Source organism: Triturus cristatus, chromosome 12, assembly GCF_964204655.1.
Source record: "Triturus cristatus chromosome 12, aTriCri1.1, whole genome shotgun sequence".
Lineage (NCBI taxonomy): Eukaryota > Metazoa > Chordata > Amphibia > Caudata > Salamandridae > Triturus > Triturus cristatus.
The window spans coordinates 612,339,623-612,362,418 of record NC_140595.1 but is presented as its reverse complement, the minus strand read 5'-3'; the positions used below and the strand labels follow the sequence as shown (position 1 = coordinate 612,362,418).

At 50.3% G+C, this 22,796-nt stretch overlaps 1 protein-coding gene across 4 annotated transcripts in view; it reads right to left on the bottom strand.

Annotated features, from left to right (window-relative positions):
• FANCA (FA complementation group A) overlaps positions 1–22,796 on the bottom strand; it is a 1,007,136-nt gene that overhangs the window by 18,623 nt on the left and 965,717 nt on the right. For all 4 annotated transcript variants that reach the window (XM_085637706.1, XM_085637704.1, XM_085637705.1 and 1 more), the window contains exons 39-41: positions 21,951–22,056; positions 21,766–21,841; positions 21,397–21,520 (exon numbers count right to left, since the gene is read on the bottom strand). In XM_085637706.1, coding sequence (XP_085493832.1) covers positions 21,397–21,520; positions 21,766–21,841; positions 21,951–22,056 — 306 coding nt within the window. The remainder of the gene's footprint in view (positions 1–21,396; positions 21,521–21,765; positions 21,842–21,950; positions 22,057–22,796) is intronic.

Sequence of the window (22,796 nt, the reverse complement as noted above, 5' to 3'; positions counted from 1 at the left end):
GGCCGCACTAACAGCAAGAACACTCGCCACATGCTGAAGGGCTGAACCAGCAGCCAAAAGAATAGAGGGGCCAACTGAAGGACCTTGAAGGCATTCCAAGCCGCAGACAAATGGGCCAACCGAAACACAGGGCCCCAAAGAGAAAGGTGGGATAAACGCTTCCCATAAGACACCGGAGGACCGACAAACCAAAGCTTACGGAGGGGGAAGGGGACGGAGCCCCGCAAGGAGGCGCTGAATAGCGGAGTCCACGTGGGTGTGAAACAACAGAGTCCCATCAAAAGGTAAATCCACAAGACGCTCCCGAACATTCTCCGGAAAGACGCCATCCCGCAACCAAGCATAGCCACAGAACTCGCCATAGCGCGGCCGAGAGAATCAGAGACGTCCAAGGCCGAACGGAGAATGAATGTAGCTAACTCCCGACCATCCTGCACATGGTGCCGCAGATCAGCGCGGGCACGCTCTTGGGAGGCGCGAGACAGAAGGGACTCCACGGAATCCCACAGGTCGAAAGTAGCCCTGGCCAACACACAAAGTTTGTTGAGTGCGCGCAGAGCAGCGCTAGTGGAGGCGAAAATGTTACGCCCCCAGGAGTCCAACCACGGGCCTCCCGTGACGGCGGGAGCAGCACTGAAGGCAAGGAAGGAAAAGCAGCCCGCAGGACAGGGCCCTGGGCAGATGGATGGGAAAAAAGGCAGATTGAATCGTGCGGAGCCGGACTGTGGTGGTGAAGGAGCGGTTGAGGCACCGGATCCCCCGTGGCTGGACGCCCCCAGAAGAGAGGTGTGGAGCGACGCTTCAAATGGGAGAAACGGCTCCCCTCCACCAGAGCCCTGGTGGAGAACCTCCAATAAGTGGTCCGTAGGGAGTGGAGCAACCAGATTGCCCATCTGCAAAATGCCAGAGGCCGTGGAAATGGCCCAGACAAAGGCCACACTCGCCTCCGTAGGGCGTCGTGAGGGGGAAAGCAACTCTTCTGTGGGCGAAGGCTGCAAACTGAGACGCCCGTCCCCGTGCCCTGCTGGAGGAAGAAAAGACCAGCCCTTTGTAGGATGGAAGACCCACGGACGGGTGGGGGACCTGAGGGGTCTCCGGAGAAGGCAGAGAAGCCTGCGAGGCAGACAACTGCAGGTAGCGGGTCTGGGGGTTGTGGACGTGGAGACGGCATAGAACCAGCCCTGGAAGCCGCCGGGGAAAAGGCCACGATGCGGCGCCCAGGCCCTGGTGACAAGGAGACAGTCTTCCGGAGAGGAAGGGACATCCGGAGAAGAGTTCACGATCTGACGTCGGGATGGCGCCGGGGAGTCCACCACAGGCACTGGTGAGTCCTCGACCGGCACCGAAGAGTCCACCAGGGGTGCCGCGTCGACCTCCACCACCACGTGCCTCATCAGAGAGGGGGGCGGGGTCGGAGCCGAAGCGGCCAATGAACGGCACCGAAAAGGCGCCGGCTCGAACCCCGACGAGGCAGCCGCCTGCGCCGAGGACCGAGAGGGGCCCGGGGAGGCGCCCCGGGTCCCGGCTTCCACCCGCGGCGCCGCCAGGGCCGGGGAGGAAAGCCGTTGACGCCGGAGAGGCGTCGGCTCGGCCTCTGGGAAGAGAGCCGCCTGCCCAGAGGACCGAGGGGGACTCGGGGATGAGCCGCGAGTCCCGGCGAAATCCTGCGACCCCGCGGGGCTTTCCAGTGAGGCTGAGACGCTGTGGGCCACGAGGAGAACCCCGAAGGGCCGCACCTCGACGACACCACACCTCCAACACCTGAAGCCGAATTTGTCGGCGCCGAAGGCGAGTCCGCAGAAGGCCCCGCGCACGGCGAGGGATCCACGGACGTCGCAGGAAGAGGAGGGGGGCCCAAAGAACCCTGCAGAGCCGTAGCGTAGGCTTTCATCTGAGCCCTTGTCGCCCCATCGCCGGGAAACAGCAGATAGGGTGGCGACAGGCGAGGGCGCACGTCCAAAGACGAACCTGCGCCCTCTGCAGAAGGAGGACAGGGCCTCGGTGGCAAGCTGCAGGACTTACCAGCGGGCGAACGACGCCCGTGGGGCCTCGGCGAAGGACTATGCCGCAGCCGGAAACGGCAGCCCCTGGACCCGTCCGAGGTAGGAGACAGACGCTGCAACAAGACCGATCTGGACAAGCAGGCCGACAGCAATTTCATCCGAAGCTCCCGCCGGGACTTCGGCTTGAGATGCTGACAAGCCTCGCAGTCCGTAGAGTCATGGTGCTCGCCCAAACACCACATACAAATAGTGTGAGGGTCCATCGCCGACATCTGACGTGCACAAGAAGCACACATCTTGAAGCCCGAAGGCACTGCACACTGTTCTCAACTCAGGTTGCTAAAGAGGCCTGAAAACAGGCCAAGGAGCACACTCCGGATTCGCGTTGCATGCGGAAAAGAAGGAAACTGACATCAGCGCGCCAGGGTGGGACTTATGTGACCTCGCTGATGTCACGTCCGCAGACGACGCCAGGATGGGGTCGCATGGTACCGCACCTGGCGCGCAGAGATGCTGTGGCAAAAATGTCCGGATCCAGCCTCACGCCTGGGGATAATTCTACGTTAAGGAATCTGTGCCTAGTAGTCTCTATCAGATGCAGTGGTCGCAGCCTTGGCTCTAGTGGAACAAGTCCTCAGGGTTTTTTTTTTTTTCCATCTTGAGATGGTCAGTTTGTACACGGCCTTCCCTTTCTTGGCCCCTACATACCCCACGAAGGCTTGATCGTCCGCCCAGAACGCTTTTGTGCGATCAAGGTAGAACGACAATGCTCTTTATGGGTCCAGATGTTGGAGTCTGCTTCTCTTGTGACGGGTGAGGTGGAGCAAGGAAGGTAGGCAGTGCCATACTCTAGCCTACATGTAAAGGAGTCACAACCTTCAGAAGGAAGGAGACATGGGTCCGGAGTACCAGCTTACATAGATAGAAGGTGGTGTAGGGAGGGATGCACCAAGAGTGACTGCAATTCGCTGATCCTCTTGGCTGATGTAATGGCCACTAGAAAAGCATTCTTGATGGTCAATAACTAGAGAGAGCAATTGTGCAATGGCTCAAAGGGCGCACACATTAAAAAGGTCAGAATGAGGTTTAAGTCCACTGGAGCATGATGAATGGCCTGGGGGGAAGGAACATGTTGCAAACCGTTGAACCTCTAGCCACAGCCAGTTACTTGAACAAAGAAGGTTGTTCTGGAAACCGTTGAAATAGCTGATAAGAAGCCTTTAACCATGCCCAGAGCAGGCAGAAGAACCTGAGAAAGGGGTGCAGAAAAAGGACTGATGTTCCTAGATGCACTCCATGCCGCAAAAGTATTACAGCGTCAGGCATATACAGACTTGGTGAAGGAACGCTTGGCTGCCAGAATAACATCTCAGACTTCGGGAGGAGGTCCAAAAGCTGTCAACTGTTGCAGCTCAATATTTACGCATGAAGGTGAAGGGTGCTCAGGTTTGGGTACAGGACCTTTCTCTGTTTCTGTGACAGAAGATCTTCTTGACGAGTCAACCTGATTAGGGGACCAATGCTCATGCTCAACAGCTTGGGATACCAGACTCTCCGTGCCCAATCTGGAGACACAAGAATGACTTGGTCGTTCCTGATCTTCTTGAGAACTCTAGGTAGAAATGGTATTGGCCGGAAAAGCATGCAGGAGGCCAGAGCTCACTCGAGGCTAAAAGTGTCTCTGAGCGAGAGCTGCCTTGGAAACTCCAGCACACAAAATTGCTGACTTTGTGCGTGCCGGGCAGTGGTGAAAAGATCTAACCACAGTTCCAACTCTTGAAAGAGACCTTGCACCACCTATGGATGTCGATGCCATTCGTGATCCGCTAGGCATTGATGGCTGAGTTCGGCGCCATGGGGTTCAGAGTCCCAGCCATGTCTAGAAATGCATGGCCTCTTCACAAAGGGTTCACAAACCCACCTTGCCTTGTTTGTTGCAGTACCACATGGTTGTGGTGTTGGTCCATGAACACCTGCACCAGCCTTCTCCTTATCGAAGGAAGAAAGCTTTCAATGCCAGTCGGCTCGCTTGCAGCTCCAGAAAGTTGATGTGAAGCCCAGACTCCGCTGGAGACCAGAGTCCTCTGATCGCCACCTCTCACAGTTGGCAGTCCCAGCCCAGGAGTGATGCATCTGTCACTGCAGTCAACTCTGGCTGGGGAATAGAGAGGGCTCTGCCGCTAACCCAATCGCAGTTCGTCAGCCACCACTGCAGGTCTTTTGCAGTTCACTTCGAGATCCAAACGATGTTCGAGAGATTCCCCTGATGCTGTGCCCACTGGATCTTCAGGTCCCAAAGCAGAGCCCTCATATGCCAATGGGCATGTGTCATCAGAAAGATGCAGGAGGTAATAAGGCACAACAGCCTCATAGTCAGTCTCACCTAAATCCAGGCTAGAGGCTGAAACATCAATATCATAGCCTGAATATCCTGGACTTGCCGTTCAGGAAGATAGACCCGAAACTTCACTTTGTTCAGAACAGCTCTGATGAAAGGAAGCGCCTGAGAGGGAGTCATGTGTGACTTTGGCACGTTAATCGCGAACTCCAGCGAGTGCAGGAGGTTCACCATAGCCTGGAGGTGACCACCTGTGTTGAGCCGTGTTGAACAGGCAATCATCGTAGTAGGGGAAGGCTAGAACTCCAGACTTCCATAGATGAGCTGCAACCACCGCAATCGCCTTGGTGAACACCCAAGGGGCGCTGGTAAGCCCAAAAGGGAGGACGGCAAACTGCAAGTGCTCTTGTCCCACCGTGAACGGCAGGTAACTTCTGTGGGCAGGCAGACTGAGGATGTGGAAATATGCATCCTGCAAGTCCAGCGCTAGAAGGTGCAGGTCAAGGATAGAACGAAGGCCTCCATCCTTGTGGGTGTGGGTGGCTGGCAGGGCATTAGTCTCAGCTGCTCTCTTACACTCAGAAGTAGAAACGCTGCTTATTTGCACAAACCTGCTGCTACGGCATTTTATTTGCACAAACCAGCTGCTAATCTAGGAGTAATTGCACAAAGTGTGTTTTAACTGTTATTTTGAACTATTTCGCGCTATTTGCTTTCAGCGCTTCTTAGGCTGCTAAGTGTGTTTTTAGGGAGTTTGAAGACTGTTGTGAATCATTACTGATAACTTAAACAAGTGGTAATTGGACCTACCCACCTAGCTGGCCATACGTTGGATGTGATTTTTACCAATAACATGCATATTACTTTCTCTAACTCACTGGACCTGCCATGGACCGACCACAAGGCTACATATTTTAATCTCAAAACCTCCCAGATACAATCCAGAGCACAAGCAAGTACAGTTAAATTACTGATCAGGCGATGGGATAAAATTAACGAAGGAGCTTTTGAGTTAGCTCTCGACCTGGGCCCAACTGTGTTAGATCGCGATAATAAGGCAGTACAGCAGTTCAATGACTGGTTACTGTCAGCAGCTGACAAGGTCGCACCAGTGAAAATAGTTAAAATAAAAAGAGTCAAGATATCATCTCCATGGTACACTCCGGATCTTAAAAGTCTAAAGATCAACTGTAGAAAGGCGGAGCGTCTTTGGCGGACAGATTACGATAGTCAAAAGAAAGCTTTATATAATCATTCTACCCTATTATATAAAGAGGCAATAGTGGCTGCAAAGAAAAAAAAATTTACAGTTAAAATTAAGGAGGCAGGCAACTCTACTAGAGAATTGTTTAAAACCGTTAATTTGCTAGCCAAACCCTAGCAAGTTAGTACCTTTAAGCCAGATCAAAATTTCTGCAAAAAACTTGCGGATTATTTTCAAGAGAAGGTTCAAGGAATCTACAACAATTTTCCGAGTACCCAAATATCCCAGGACATGGCAGTGCCCGTAATTAACCCCAAATGTAAGCTGACTAGTTTTCAGCCAATGAATAAAGAGGAGGTTAATAAAGTTCTCCTCTCCTTAAAATCAGGGGCACCTACTGATCCCTGTCCACCGTCCTTTATGCACCAAGCAGCAGACTCGATCTGTGAATATCTTGCTCCTATTTTAAATCAAGTTTTAGCCTCCGGATACTAACCTACAGCCTGGAAAAGGGCAGCTATTACTCGTCTCCTAAAAAAAACAAGTCTGGACCCCAGTGACTCCAAGAACTATCGCCCCATTGCTGGCCTCCCTTTTGCGGCCAAGGTTTTAGAGAAACCTCTTTATAAAGTCTTAACAGATTATCTTGACGTAAATGGCCAAATGGACACTTCTCAACATGGTTTCCGTCCATGCCATTCGACTGAATCTGCCTTAGTTAAGGCAGCTGAAGAGATTCGTAGGGTGGCTGACGGTGGTGGGAAAGCGGTCCTCGTGCTCCTTGATTTATCGGCCGCTTTCGACACCGTCAACCATACGGATCTGGTGCAGCGGCTGAGGGACATAGGGGTAGGGGGGACTGCCTTGTCTTTACTAGCCTCCTTCCTGGAAAACAGGGAGCAGAGGCTGTTTTGGGAGGGTATGAAATCTGACAGCTTTCTCCTCCCCTGCGGAGTTCCACAGGGGTCGGCCCTATCTCCAACCCTGTTCGACTTGTATGTTACACCATTGGCCTACCTGGTTAGGAGACATGGTTTTGCTTTGGTCTCGTACGCTGATGACTCTCAACTCATTTTCTCTATCACCAATCAGCTTGAGATCACAGCTCTTGGATTTCATTCCTGTCTAAAGGAGATCATGTTTGTAAGGGTCGGAATTATTTAAAAATAAATACAGATAAAACAGAGGTGATAGAGTTTGGGTCAGGTTTGCCCCTGTGGAACCAATCGTGGTGGCCGTTTGATGCCGGAAAATGTCCGTCCCCAGTGGAGAAGGTCAGAAATCTAGGTGTTGTCTTTGATAACAAGCTGAATTTTGGTGCACAGGTTCACAGCCTTACGTCCTCGTGTTTTTTTTCTCCTAAAAACGCTGAGGAAAATGTTTCCTTTTATACCTCAGGCGTTACTAAAAACAGTGATGGTGGCTCTTTTCCTTTCAAAGCTGAATTACTCCAATGCTTTGTTTCTAGGGATTGATAAATTTCAATTGCAGAAACTACAGTCATTACAGAACGCAGCAGCCAGGCTCTTATTGGGCTTACGTAGAGGACAGCCTACTTCAGCTACAATAAGATCCCTCCATTGGCTGCCTATAAAACAGCGCATAGAGTTTAAATCTCTTACACTTGTGCATAAGGCAATTTATGGAGGTGCTACAGACGATCTTCAGAAATTGTTTGTACCTTATGTTCCGCCGCGCACCCTAAGATCGGCTACTCAAGGTCTTGTCAAAGTGCCAAAGATTAGAAGAGAAGGTTGGGGAGGCCGAGCAATCACATACTGTGCGGCCAGACTCTGGAACAAGCTGCCTCAAACTATGAGGCTTCAATCCAACCTTACGCTGTTCAGGAAAAGTCTAAAAACCCAGCTTTTTGCAGCTACATAGGCGGCGTTATACCGGCTCTCCCTGCCACTACACTTTCAGCGCCAAGACGCCTCGGCATTCGAGCGCTTTAAAAACATATAAACATCCTTTTTGGGAGCCTCTTGATGGCTCAGTTGGCCAAGAGAGCTAGCACTTACTGATGGCGTAATGAGAGGGGGTCCTACGTCAGCTGTCGTATGTGGGTGGCCTGGGTGGTCACAAAGGAGATGGAGTAGACTCTTTAGACAATCTATAAAGCCTGCGGTCTGGTGTTACTGACCTTCAGTGGTGAGGGTGATAGCGTATCCTGCCCTCCTACTGGATGCCCATGATGGCAAATTAAAGTGGTTTGGAGGCTGTGGCTGCTGGGGGCTGGGGGGGGGGGTGATTAAGGACTACCCTGACCTCCGGCTCACTGTCCCACGTGGACCTGCGTCCTCAGCTACAAAAAGGCTAGGAAAGGGCAGAAGGCAAGCTGGGGTTGACGAGGGGCGATGGAGAAGCCCAAGGACCTGGCAGTACCCCTGCTATCCTTAAAGCTCTTCATTGCTGAGTCCGCCTACCTCTCAGAAAAAACGAGAGCCATCAAAGGGCATTTTCATAAATGAGGCTTCGACATCCCCATAAAAGCCAGTGGTCACCGACGATGAAATGACTCAACCCAGTCCACATCATATGGTGAACTTTTCTGTGTCTCTCCGGTCAGCAGGAGCTTGGGTGAGAATGGCTCGGGCCTCCTCCGAGACCAAAGGCAGCACTTGCGCAACCAAATCCCAAATCAAATGGGAGTATCTACCCAAAAAACACACAGTGTTCACCGACTGCAGTGCAAGGCTTGCAGATGAGAACATTCTCTTCCCAAAGGTATCCAGCCTCTTGGATTCTCCATCTGGTGGAGTGGTAGGGAATGCACCAGGGTTGACCGTAGAGGTGGAGGCTTGGGACTACCAAGCTCTCTGGGCAGGGGTGCTGTGTAAGGAAACTCTGGTCCCCAGGATTGACACAATGGCAGCAGGCAATCGTCCATTGGTAAGGGCTGTCAAGATGTTCGTCTTGACTGCCACTGAGGGCACCTGAAGATCAGCGGGCCTACACACCACCATACCGAAAGAGGCACCCTTCTCCATAGCAATGGTAGGGGGAGAGACCCAGCCAGTGTCTGGTGAGGTGTCTAACCCACTGGCCTCCCCCAGTTTTTCATACCAGTTGACCTCAGTATCATCTAGGGGATGCTAATATCCATAAGGTCCTCAGACCCCTCCTATTCATCTCCCTCTCCAGACCTTTGGAATGAAAAAGACACTGGCTCTGACCTGGAGGACATGGTCCAGTCAGTGTCGGATGACACCCGTCTGGCTCTGTGTCGGAGTCGGGAATGACTATGAAGATGGTGCCACCAGGGGAGTCGTCACTAGAGTGGGCACCAGGGAAGGTCTCAGTCTCACAGGCAGCTCTGGTCTAGATCCAACACCAGATCCATGGGGCTTCACTGGTACTGAGGGCTAACCTGCCTGCAAGGATCCAGTGGGACCCCCTTCCGGGCACCATGGGGCCCGAAGGCGCTCCAGAGGCCGCCCAAATATGAGGTGTATGACCTCTTAAAATTCGTTCAGCTGGGGGGAGATCACTCAGGGAAAGTCAGGGTAGAGTGGATCATTTGTTATCTTAGGCTGTTGCCGCCCTCAGATTCAGAGCGTGTAAGCAGATTGGCATGGCCAGTGTGCAGATCTCCAAATGGGAATTTTTTTAGATGGAAAAAGAGTCCAGACCACAGTATGGGGATGCAGGAGTGTGGGAGAGGAATCTGCAGTTAGAGTATCCACCAGAAAGATCGCTAATGAAGGTAAGTAACCTGTTCTTCTGATGGATAGTTCTTACTGAAGACACCTCACATTGTGAATAGATACCATAGCAATGCTTCCCAAGGTGGTGGGTCTGTGAAATAGTTCAAACCAAAAAGTCCTGCAGGTCTGAGGGGGCAAAATGCCCCTCTCAACTGACTTGACAGTCGAGGAGCTAATGCTTCATGAACCTATGTACTAATACCCAAGTAGCTGCCTGACCAATGTCTAGGATAGGCAATCCATGTGCCAGTGCAGTTGCAGTAGCTGTGGCTCTAGTGGAATGAGCCCATAAGCTGCTTGGTGTTATGGCGACGTGAAATATAGTCTTCAACGGATAACTGTGCAGCGGCTCAAAAATGTTGCACATCAAAAAGTGAGGACTAAGTTCAAGACCTCGTGTGGCAGCATAAAGTGTTTTGGCAGAAATAAATGTTGCAAACCTTTCAAAAATCTCAGTACACCAAGTGATTTAAACAAAGAGAACTGATCCCACAGCCGCAAAAAAAAAAAAAAGAGTCACTAAATAGCCTGTAACAGTGCCCAAAGTGAATCCTTGCTGGGCCAGGGCAAGATCAAACAACAAAACTTCAGATAACTTTGTTTTCAGTAACTCAATTTGTTGGGTGCCGCAGCACTCCACAAATTTGTTGCAAAACTGGCGTACACACACTGATTTTGTGGAAGGATGCCTTGTTTCCAGGGGTGAAGCTGGGTTCAGAACGCCAGAAGTGTGATAGCCTGCGCAACATGAAAGTGTCTTACCACAATAGGCAGGAATACCACTTATGTTTTCAAAACGGGTTTGTCAGGAAAAAACTGATGTGTGAGGTAGGTGGGCCAAGAGTGCCTCAGGTTCATTCAAACACCGAACCGATGTTATGGCAATTAAAAAGACAGTTTTTAATGGTAAAAGATGCAGTGAACAACTATGCAATGGTTTAAAAGGGGTACACGTGAGGAAGGAAAGGACTAGATTTAAGCCCACTGTGGCATCACAAAGAGCTCTGGTTAAAACAAATGCTGCAAATATTTGAGGAACCTAATCGCAAAAGGTGATTTAATCTAAAAAGGCTGCTCCGGCAACTGTCAAAAAATGCAGAAAAGCTGCCAAATAGACATTAACACTGCCCAACACACGTCCTTGCTGGGACAATGACAAAAGGAAACAACTCTTCAAACAGTTAAACTTGTGGAGGGCCAATCTGGCGGGTGCAGTACCCAACCTCAAAGTTGGCCCGTGCACACTGATTTTGAATATGGGTGCCTGTCTGCGAGAATATCTTCAACGACCTCAGGAGGTCAAATGAGGTCAACTGTTGTGGCTCAATCTCCAAGCAGGGAGATGCAGATTGTCCAGGCTTTGATGCAGTACCGTGCCCTGCTGCTGTGAAAGATTTTCCCAAAGTGGCAGCTAGATAAGAGGACAGATGCTAATGCCCAGGAGTTCTGAGTACCCCACTCTCCTTACCCAATCTAGTGCCGGTAGGAGGACTAACCCTCAGTTGTTCCTGATCTTTTTCAGAACTCCAGGCAGGAGATGCAGCATCTGGAAAGCATACATGTGTCCCGAGTGCCACTCTAAGCAGAAGTAGTCTTTGTCTGAGAGCCTCATTGGGAACTCAAATGCTCAAAAGAGCTGACTGAGTGTTCTCGGCAGTGGAAAAAAGATCGAGCCAGGGTTCCCCTCATTGATGGAAGACACGGGGCACCACTTTCAAGTTTAACTAAATTTTTTCGTCTGCCAGTTGTTGGTGGCTCAGTTGATCTGCCTGGCCTTAGGAGATCTCGCCAGGTGGCTCACCACCAGAGAAATGTAATCTTCTGAAGGTGTAGAGCCTCCTGGCACAGGACTCAAGAACTGATCATGCCCTTTATGTTGCAGTACCACGTCTGACGTGTTGTCCATGAACACGCACACCAGCCTTCCTCTGATGGTGAGAAGGAATGCCTTCAATGCCAAATGAATCACCCTCACCTCCAACAAAAGTATGTGGAGTCAAGCTTTCGCAGAAGACCAGCGGGCTCTGATCTACACTTCACCCTGATAGCCTCCCCAACTCGGAAGTGATGCACCCATAATCACGTTAAATTTAGGAGAGGTAATGAGAAGGGTCTGCCACTTATTTAATCCCGATCCATCAGTACCATTGCAGATGTGTTGCATTCTCCTCCGAAATCTGGATACAATCTGACAGATCTCACTGGTGTGCCCATTGGGTCTTTGTATCCAATGGGAGAGCCTGCATGTTCCATCTGGCATGCGCCACCTGCAGGATGAACAGGAGAGCCTGCAAAGGTGTCGGGTGTAACTTTCTTATGTTGATAGCGAATCACAAAGTTATTGAGGTTCCCTGTCGTCTGTAGGTGGTTGACGACTGCCTGGGGCAAACCCATCCTCAAAAGCAGTCACTGAAGTAGGGGAAGCCTGTAACCCTGTAAGCTACGCCTGATTCATTTTAAATTTCTCCATAGATTCTATAGGACCCCTTCTCAACTTCACCGCATGGGGATCGGGACAGATGATGGCTGCTGCAGATGTGGCCATGCCCCAGCTACATTCCTACAGATGGCATGGAGTTGTCCTAGGTTAGCCACATTTTGGTCTGCAACTTTTACCACTATACATGAGATCATTGGCACTCCTAGAGACCCGGATCCCATACTGGAACTCTTGGGATATGTAAAAAACACACCAGCTGGGACTCGTAAGCTACTTACCATGTTACTGTTGCTTGCCAAGCGGAGGGTAGCTATGCTCTGGGGGAGAAGGGGGGCCCCTTCCATGAAGGAATAGGTTCGGGATGTAGCATTTAGCCACACACAACTATCTACGTTTTGGGAGTTGATGCCATCGGCATCCAGGCCAAAAGACATATGGGAACCCTTTCTGGTGTGGGCACATGCACGAACACAGGAGGATGCAGACCTCTTTGTGGTTTCTGTTGACTATTAGTTGTACCTATGTATGCCTACAGGTGTATAATTAGCAAACCCAGGAGCTTTGTAGAAGAATAAGCATTCAGGTTTACACTGGTGAACACATGTTGGACCTACCATGGGAGCATGACAGGTGTAGTGATGTCGAATTTATATAACTAATGCCGAATGTAACTGGTTGTAGAATATATAATATGCTTTGGTTTTTTAACAGTGGAAAGGTACGGGACTGGGCTTGTATGATCATTTTGTCATAATACGCAAGTAACTGGATTGTGTTGATACTGGAAGCAACTGGCTACGCTGTTGGTGTTGTTTGTTTTAATGTTCAAAATGCCAATAAAGAAATGTATTAAAAAAATTATTTAAAAAAAGCCTGTAACCCTGACCTCTAATGGTGTGTCGCACCCACCACCATCACTTTTGTTAATGCTCGACTGGCACTGGTGAGGCCTAAAGAGAGCACGGCAAACTGATGCTCCTTGCTCACTATGACCAGCAGGGTAGCGCCTGCAGGATTGGAATATGAAAATAAGTAGCCTGCAGGTCCAACGCTACCATCCAGTCTCCGGGGTTCATGGCAGACAGGACATGAGCATCTTGAAATTGGCATTCCACAGGAAGGTGTTGGCAGGATGAAGATCTAAGACGGGGCGAAGGCCTCTGTCCTTCGACACAAGGAAGTAGCAGGAGTAGCCCCCAGTTCCTAGTTCTGAGGCCGGAACCCTCTTTATGGCCCCTTTGGCCTAGAGGGCCTGCACTTACTGCTACAAGACAGACATAAGGTCTTCCATCAGCTGTCCTGATGGTGGTGGAAGATGCAGTGGGATAGAAAGAAATGGGAGGGCATGGCCCCGATTGACAATTTGGAGTAATCATCTGAAGTGACGGCTTGCCACCCTTGGAGAAGATATTGGATCTTGCCTCCAGCAGGGTGGCTGTGTGCTGGCAAGGACAGACTAAATTGGTGTTGCGGATGCTGGAGAGATGGGTCAGGCATGGGCCCCTGCTGTCCCGGGCATTGTGTATATGAGCAGCAGCCTTTGGCCATGAAAGGGCTGAAAGCCTGCTGGGGTGGTGAAACAGAGAACCCCTGCCATAGCCACAAAAGGGGCAAAATTGTTGGGATTGCCTTATAGCGGCAGAAAGACCCAAGGAACGCATTGTGGTCCTGCTTTCTTGAAAGTGTTCTAGGGTCGAACATGCTTTGTCACTGAAAAGGTGAAAGCCATTGAATGGTATGTCCATCAAAGATGCCCGGACATTCCCGGAGAACCCCATAGTCCTCATCCAGGCATGGTGCCTAAGTGCCACACTTGTACCCATCACTCGACCTAGACAGTCGGTCATGTCCAAACCAGACCGTATTACAAACTTTGCTACATTGCGGCAACAGACACTTTGAGGTTGTTCAGAACCAGAGGCAGTACTTTAACAATTATGTCTCATAAGGCATGGTGGTAGCGGTGCAGAAGGCAGCTGGCATTCATCGACCACAGATCTAGGCTTGTGGAAGAAAAGATGTTTCCCAAAAGTTTCCATTCTTCTATACTTGCAATCCAATGTGACAGTGGGAAAGGCACTGTGAATTACCTAACTGGTGGGCACCTGTACATCAAACTCTCTGGCTTAGGATGTTGTGTAAGAAAAGCAGGGTCGCCTCGAGATACGCTATGGCGCAGAACTAGGGGATCTGACAAGCTTTCGCCCATGTGCCCAAGAGGGTATCCGTAAGGACTTTATTGAATGGTAACAGAGGTTCTGTAGGTGCATAACCATGCTGGAGCACCTATGTCAAAAATTTAGTCTTGACCTCCACAGTGTGGCATCTTGGAGATCTTCATTCCAATTTTCCTCATCATATTGGGTGCGGATGTGGCCTTACAGCTAGAGTGGTCGACCTCGGAGCTGGGGAACCGGGTTCGAGTCTTGCTAGGGATGCTCAACATCCTGTGATTCTGGGAAAATCGCTTAATCTCCCTGTACCCAACAAAAATGAATGTGTCTGTAACGCAATTGGTGCTCATGTACAGCGCTCTGATACCTTCGGGTCAAGTTTGCTCTATATAAGACTCGGGGGGGGGGGGGGGGGGGTGGAAGAGGAGAATAACTTGGCGTGACCTCGGTCAGCGTGGATTCTGCTCAGTTTGGAAAGCACAATGGGCTGTAAATCCTCCTCTGGCATTGATGTAAACAGAACCGGTGCGGAACCCGATTTGGGTTTGAGGAGCACAGATCAGAGGCCCCTGTGGATATTTGGGGCCCAAAGGCACACCACAGGAAACTGATAAAGTGCTGAAAATGTACAGCATGGCCTTGCTAAAGGCCTCCACTTGCTGTAACATCACCAACGGACCCAGAAATTAGAGGTGCACTCGGACTAGACTCTAAATCGGCTCAGATGGAGATTGGGAGCGAAACTGGGAGGCAGGCTGATGCCCTTGCGCATTATCTGGAGTTCAAGAGTGGTGAGAAGGTATCTAATCCCGCTTGCAGTGTTTGTTTTTTCCTTGACTTACCTGAAGATTTGAAGTGCGATGACAATCAGCCTCGGGATTGACTGGTGACTCCTAGACCAGGAACGACCTTTAGACTTCAACCGCAATGATGATCTGCCACTAGAACAATTTCAGAAGCAGAAACTGGACATTGCTTTCGACTTCGACCAGTCAAGGCATGAAGTCTTCGGTTGTTAGATGACATAAAGCTTCTCCTTGTGGTCCAGTATGACCTTTGGATTCATTTGGGGACCTTTAATCACAAGCCATGGAATCATGCTCCGACTGCAGGCATCATAGACACACTTTGTGAGGGTCTGTCACAGACATCTGTTTATGAAAGTCAGTACACGGCTTAAACTCTGTTTTATGAGGCGAAATGTTCTCCTGCACACAGGACAGTTTTGTGAAAAAGGGTCTTCAGAAGACCAAGGAGTATCTCTGAATCTGCTTCTGAAGGTGCAGACAGAAAGGAACTGACATTATTCCGCATGGGTTGAGTTTATATGTCGGTCGGCTCATCACTTTTGGAGTTTTCTTCATGGGGCTGCACAACGCCGCCTACTAGTGCACAGGAGTATTGATTTGAAGTTTCCGGATCCGGTCTGATACCTGAAGAATATTCACAAAGTGAGGAATATATGGCTAGCGGTATCCATCAGAAATATTTGTATGACAGTTACTGCTCTATTACGAAAACTAAAAAAGAAAATTATTCTTTTTTAAAAAAAACATACGTCCAAAGAACAAGTTACTTACCTTCGGTAATGATGTATCTGTAAGAGACATGTTAGTTATAGATTCCTTACCTTAGAATTACCCCCAGGCGTCAGACTGGATCCGGAGAATTTTTTCTTAGCAGTACCCCTGAGCGTCCGTAGGTGGCGTCGGTCAACTCTGCATCCGTCGTCGGTGTCATGTTCACCAGGATGACGTTGCTTTGTCTATTTAGCCGCCGCTGATGAGCGCTGACCTCAGGTCTGACATGACTTTCCATGCCAGAAGTGCAGAGCTATGCAAGACACTTACCACTGGTGCGCTACAACTAGGGCCCTGCAAGGGACTCCCTGTCCCTAGAAGTCAGTTCGCAGAGCGGGGAGGATGGGTGGGGCAGTAAGGAATCTATAACTAACATATGTCTCTTACAGATACATAATTACCGAAGGTAAGTAACTTGTTCATCTGAAAGAGACAGTTAGTTATAGATTCCTTACCTTAGAATAGATACCCCAGCAATACCAACCCTGGAGGAGGGTCTGCAAACTAAGTTCACACCAGGAAGTCCTGGAGGACAAAACGGGCAAAATAGCCGTCCCTCCAGACTTGGCTGTCCAGGCAGTAATGTCTGGTGAACGTGTGCAAAGATGCCCACGTGCCAGCCTGACAGATGTCTAGGAGTGGAACTCCACGAGCAAGAGGAGTGGTGGCCACCGTAGCTCTGGTAGAATTTTCCCCACTGGAGGTTCCAAAGCATAGTATATTTTAATACAAAGGACAACCCATCTAGAGATGGTGCGCTTTTGAACGGCCTGACCTTTCTTGGCACCGACATAGCCAATGAAGAATTAATTGTCCACACGGAAATCTTTTGTGCGGTCAAGGTAGAAAGACAGCGCAAGTTTGGGGTCCAGACGGTGGAGTCTCTCCTCCTCTTTGGAAGGGTGCAGAGGTGGGAAAAAGGTGGGCAAAGTAATGGTTTCTCCAATGTGAAACGGTGTAACCACTTTGGGAAGGAACAAAGGTCTTGTCCTAAGCACCACTTTGTCCAGATTCAGAGAGAAGAAAGGGGGCTTAGAAGAAAGAGATTGGAGCTCACTCACTCTGCGAGCAGAGGTGATGGCAACAATGAAAGCTGTCTTCAGAGTGAGGAGCTTGAGAGGACAGTTGTGAAGCGGCTCGAAGGGACCGCACATAAGATAGGTTAAGACCAGGTTCAAGTCCCACTGGGGCATTACGGAGGGAGAAGTAGGAAAGAGATGAGTAATGCCCTTGAAAAATCTATCTACAATAGGGGACTTGAACAAAGATGGCTGATCTGGTAGCTGAAGGAAAGCAGAGATGGCCGTAAGATAGCCTTTAAGAGTGCCCAGGGCAGAGCCCTCTGGGCCAAAGAAAGTATATACAGCAGGACCTCTGAAAGAAGGGAAGAAAGGGGATCCACAGCCTTTGCTGTGCACCATGCAACAAACTTGTTCCATCGACCGGCTTATACCGTCTTAGTGGAGGGACGCCTGGCTACCAAGATGACGTTACAGACTTCGGGAGGAAGGTCAAAAGCTGTCAACTGTCGTCGCTCAATCTCCACGCAAGGAGGTCAAGGTTGGACAGGTTCGGGTGAAGAACCCTCCCCTGCTGCTGCAACAAAGATCCTCCCGAAGAGGCAGTCTGAGTGGCGGATCGATGGCCACGCTCAGGAGCTCTGGGTACCTGCCCAGTCAGCAGCCACAAGAATGACTTGGGCCCGGTCGCACTTGATCTTCTTCAGCACTCTAGACATAAGTGGTACAGGCGGAAAGGCGTACAGGAGGCCGCAGTTCCAAAACAAAAAGCGTCGCCGAGCGAGTGCCGTCCTGCAAATTCCAACGTGCAGAATTGTTGATATTGCGCGTTCTCTTCAGTGGCGAACTGATCTAACCAAGGCTCTCCCCACAGCTGAAAGAGACCTTGCACCACCTCAGAGTGAAGATGCCATTTGTGATCCACCAGGCACCAGCGGCTGAGTTTGTCCGCCCTGGCGAGAACCTGCCAGGTGTTGAACCACCAGGGTTAAGCCCGGATGTTCCTGCCATGTCCAGAGACGAAGCGCCTCTTGATCTAGGGTCCACAACCCCACCCCGCCCTGTTTGTTGCAGTACCACATGGCAGTGGTGTTATCTGTGAACACCTGTGCCACTTTCCCTTTGAGAGAAGGAAGGAATGCCTTCAGTGCCAGACAAATCGCCCAGAGCTCCAGCAGGTTGATATGGAGCCCGGACTACGTCAGAGACCAGACACCTCTGATCTCTGCCTCTCCCAGATGGCCACCCCATCCCAGGAGTGACGCATCCGTCACCACTGTGAGGTCTGGTTGGGGAAGGGAGAGGGATCTGCCTCTGACCCAATTTTGGTTCATTAGCCACCACTGCAGTTGTTGAGCAGTCCCCACCGAGATCTGGACATAGTCGGAAAGATTGCTCTGATGCTGCGCCCACTGGAACTGCAGATCCCGCATATGCCATCTGACATGATTCACCAGCAGGATGCAGGAAGGCAGAAGGCCCAGCAGCCTCAGGGTCATTCTCACCGAAATCCGGGGTCGAGGCTGAAACATCGGTATCATAGCCTGAAAATCCCAGACTCGCTGTAGAAACTGCAGTGTCCAGAACAGCTCTGATGAAAGGGAGAGTCGGAGAGGGAGTCAGGTGTGACTTTGGCACGTTGATAGTGAACCCCAGCAAGTGCAGGAGGTCCACAGTAGTCTGGAGGTGAGAGACAACAGCCTGTGGCAAGCCCGCCTTCAACAGCCGGTTGTCGAGATAGGGGAAAACTGGAACCCCTAATCTGCGCAAGTGAGCTGCGACCACTGCCATTCTTTTCATGAACACCCGAGGGGCACTGGTAAGGCCAAAGGGGAGCACAGTGAATTGAAAATGCTTGTGGCTACCGTGAAACGTGAGGTAGTGTCTGTGGGCTGGCAGGGCAGGGATGGGAAAATAGGCGTCCTGCAAGTCCAGCGTCACCATCCAGTCTCCATGGTCGAGGGCATACAGGACCTGAGCCAAGGTTAGCATTTTGAACTTCTCCTTCAGGAGGAAGCAGTTGAGGGCCCTAAGGTCTAGAATAGGATGCAGCCCTTTGTCATTTTTCGGCACCAGAAAGTAGCGGGAATGGCAACCACGACCTACTTCTGGCGTAGGAACCCTCTCGATAGCTCCCTTGGCCAAGAGAGCTGAGACTTCCTGGCGGAGAAGTGCCAGATGATCCTCCGACATGCGATTGGAAGATGGTGGCATGGAGGATGGGGTAGTTTCGAAGGGGAGGGAGTATCCCCTTCTGACTATCTGCAAAACCTACCTGTCTGACGTGATGGTTTGCCAGTGGGGGAGGTGATGGCGAATCCTGCCGCCCACTGGCTTTTGATGGCCCTGAAAGGTTGGACTAAGAAGGTTTGGACTGGCCCGCCTGCTGGCCCCCAGACCCGCGTCCCTGGTTCCCACGGCGATGCAGAGACTGGGTAGCTTGAGTGAACCGGTGGCTGGTTTGGGCTGGTCGTGTTGGGGTGCCCGTTCAGTAGGCACGAAAGGTGCGAAAAGCAGACTGAGGTGGACGAGTCGCTGCTGCGAGGCCCAAGGATCTGGCCTTAGCACTAGAATATTTAAAGCGCTCCAGTGCAGAGTCTGCCCTATCATCAAAAAGGCGACAACCATCAAAGGGCATGTCCTGCAAGGTTGCCTGGACATCCCCCGAAAAGACAGACGTCCTCAACCAAGTGTAGCACCAAAGGGCTACCGACGTGGCAATCGTTCTGCCTAGTGAGTCGGTGGTATCCAGTCCACATCGAATCGTGAATTTCGCTTTGTCTCTCCCATCCGCCACTGCCTGGGAGAGAACGGCCCGGGCCTCCTCTGTGCACTGCGGCAGCACCTGCGCAACCGTATCCTAGATGGTATGGGAGTATCGGCCCGAGAGGCATGCAGTATTCACAGACCGCAATGCCAAGTTGGAGGAAGAGAACATGTGTTTCCCAAGATGATCCAGCTTCTTGGATTCCCTATCTGAGGGAGCAGAAGGGAATGCGCCCTTCGAGGAAGAGGCTTGGACTACCAAGCTCCCTGTGGAAGGGTGTTGGGTGAGAAAAACTGGGTCGCCTGGAGCTGGGCGGAGCCGGCGGGCGACCATCCTTTCCACAGGAGCCCCTGTGCTGGGCTTGGACCAGGTGCCCAGAAGGACATCAGTGAGGTCTTCATTGAACAGCAAAAGGGGCTCAGATGACGTTGCTGCAGGTTGAAGCACCTCCGTCAGGAGATTAGTACTGACTGCCACCGAAGGAAGCTCCAGGGCCTCCGCTGCCCTTCTCAACACCACAGCATAAGACACTCCCTCCTCCGTAGCCACGGTAGGGGGAGAAAGCATGCCAAGGTCTGGAGAAGTGTCCAGACCATTGGCGTCACCCAGGTCCTCTCTCCAGTCCGGCATTTCTAGCTGGTCTGCTAAAGGGTCAGAAGACCCCTCCCAAACCTCATCACCACCTTCTGAGTGATAGGGAACACCAGGGATGAACAGGGGAACAAAAGTACCCTCCGGCATCGGATTAGACTTCAGCCGACATCAATCCGGGTCCATCTTGGGGGTGAAAATGGGGTCGGCGAGGCCGGGGGCATTGTCGCCAGGATCGGCACTTGGGAAGGTCGAGTAAGATCGACCAGCGTCGATCCGGATCCAGGCTAGGGCCGGAGCCGCCGGCATAGAAGGCGAAGAACCCCCGACCTGCTCCGCGGGGCGCATAGGCGCACCGGCAGAGTCTGTCTGCCCAAAGATGGAGTGGAGAGCTTTGTAAAATGCACAAAGCTGGGCAGGGGACGCTCGGGCTCCCGGAAAGGGAGGGTGGCGTGGAGTCATCCCAGAAGGAGGCACTGAAGAAGGAGCCTTTGAGCGCTGACGTTCCAAGTCCCGTGTTGCGACAGCTGACCGGCAGGGAGAAGGCGAAGAGCGACGGTGCTTCTTTGCCTTCTTCTTGTGCTTTGACTTACCCGAAGACTTGGATGACTTGGAGTGCGACGAGGTGTGGGGGTTCGGCGACCGGTCTCGAGACCCTCCTCTTGAGCGGGACCGGTAACAACGCAGAGCCAACTGCCAGGCCTCCAAAAACTTTCGGGACTGCTCCTGCAAAAACGTAGGATTCATGGCCCGGCAGTCAGAGCAGGACTTCGGGTCATGGTCGCGCTCCAGGCACCAGAGGCACACGTGGTGTAGGTCCATCACAGACATCAGTTTGTGACAGGCCTCGCAGGGCTTGATGCTGATTAGACGATGGGACATCCCTCGCGCACTAGGAGTCAAAGACTCAAAAAAGAAGTTGGCAAAAGTGAAAAAAAGCTTAGCCAAAAAGTGACTAAGGGGGTGGCTGTCTCCGGATCTGCGCTAGGCTGGTGGGGATAAAGAAAGAACTGACGTCAGCGCGCAGGAGCAGCATCTAAATAGACACCGCAACGTCATCCTGGTGAACATGATGCCGACGACGGACGCGGATTCGACCGACGCCACCTACCAAACCGCAGGGGTACTACTAAGAAAAAATTCTCCAGATTCAGTCTGATGCCTGGGGGTAGTTCTAAAGTAAGGAATCTAGAACTAACTGTCTCTTTCAGATATCATCTTAATGTTGACTGTGTAATTAAGACATTCATGAAACCGGAGATTTGCCGTCACACAATGCTGTTTTTCATACCATAAAATAGCTAACAAAACTAACCATGATAGCTGAGCATTTGTTGGTGGCATTTTTATCAGCAGGGAAGGTTTACTTTGTTTACTGAGTAACAAACTAAGTTAGAGATTTAATAAACTGAATCAAGAAGCTGGGTATTCCATAATGAGAACCATTCTTTGGAGAACATAGTGTTCATTGCATTTGTAGCTTGCCTAAAAATCTTGCCAGAAAGCTTCTATGTGCTTCAAATTTCTAGTTGTGAAATTGAGACAAGAAACAGAAAAGGGCAACTGTCAGCACCTGTTCCATTCCTGGATCCTCTCCATCTACGAAAAGGTGGACCAGCCCAGCATACATCTGCACCGCAATGTCTAGGAAGTTTTCCTCTTTAATCAGGAGTCTCTGCTCAAGGAATGGGACCAGGCTGTAATGAAAGAGTAGCAGTAAACAATTTGAATGCATTGTGTGAGTGGACAAGAGACACCATGTATTTAAAACCCTTAAACTAGCATCGCACAAGCAAATAAAGCACAGTGCCCTCTATAAAATAAATCTTCACCCATACACATAACTTCCAGGTAACTCGCAACATGCACAAGTAAAGAGACAGCAATAACATCAGTGGATTGGGATGGGCCAACATCCAAACAATGAGAAGAGGATGGTTACCTGTAGAATGCGACAGGCAGCATCCTGAGATGGTGTTCAGAGGCTGTTCTGAGTAAGATGTGGTGTGGTCCCTGCTCTGTAGTGGGGAAAAACAAAGGCAAGTGATGACTAATGACCTGCTGCAAGAGCTAAGAAATAATGTGTGTCGCTGCATGGTCAAGGGGGCTACCAAGATATGAACCTACCTTTCTCTGATGAATGGAAGAGATGCAACCAGTGTATACCCCTCTCCTCTAAACAACCAAGTATCTCCTGACCCAGGTCTAAGCACTTCTGGAATTCTGTTCCTTCCTTACAATTCCAAGGTGTGGCAGAAAAGAGAAGAGAAAAATAATAAAACATGTTGGTGGTGTGAGAGCAGGAGTAGAACAATCCAAACATTTGCAAATCTAACTTACCGGGGGGGGGGGGCAAACTGTTGTAATAGTTACATTATATTCTTTTTTTTATTGCAAGCATATGCCACAAAAACAAGGGGGAAAAAAAGAATTAATGTTGATATTTAATCTTAACGGTTAAGATTTTAAATGAAAAAAATCTATTACTTTTCGATAAAACAGTACAGCTGCCTGCAGAAAAACATGTTTTTAATAGTGTACAGAAAATGAACCACTACCTTTCAATTATTGCAAACTGAAGACAAAGTTTAAACAATCAAGGATGACAAAAAAATAACAAAGGAAAAAGAATGGAAGGAAAAAAGATTTGCAAAGAAATGTATGGGCCAACCAGCCCTGGCAAAGAAGTGGAACTTCTTTTAGGCAAATGTGTACTTACAATTAAGTGCAATACTACCACTGTGCAAGAAAGCCATTGTCTGAAGGTAGGCTGACTGAATGCTCCATGCTCTATGCTGTGGTAGGCGAAAGTGAAATAAAACTGACCAATAGATAAAGAGGACTGAGCCATAGTTCCTCAATCCATGTATATATGTATGTATTTTTTTGGTACAAGAGATTGGCAACACAGCTGAAGCTGACTTCAGGCTGGAGCTAGGAAAACATTTAATGTGTTTCAGGTTAACCAAAGTC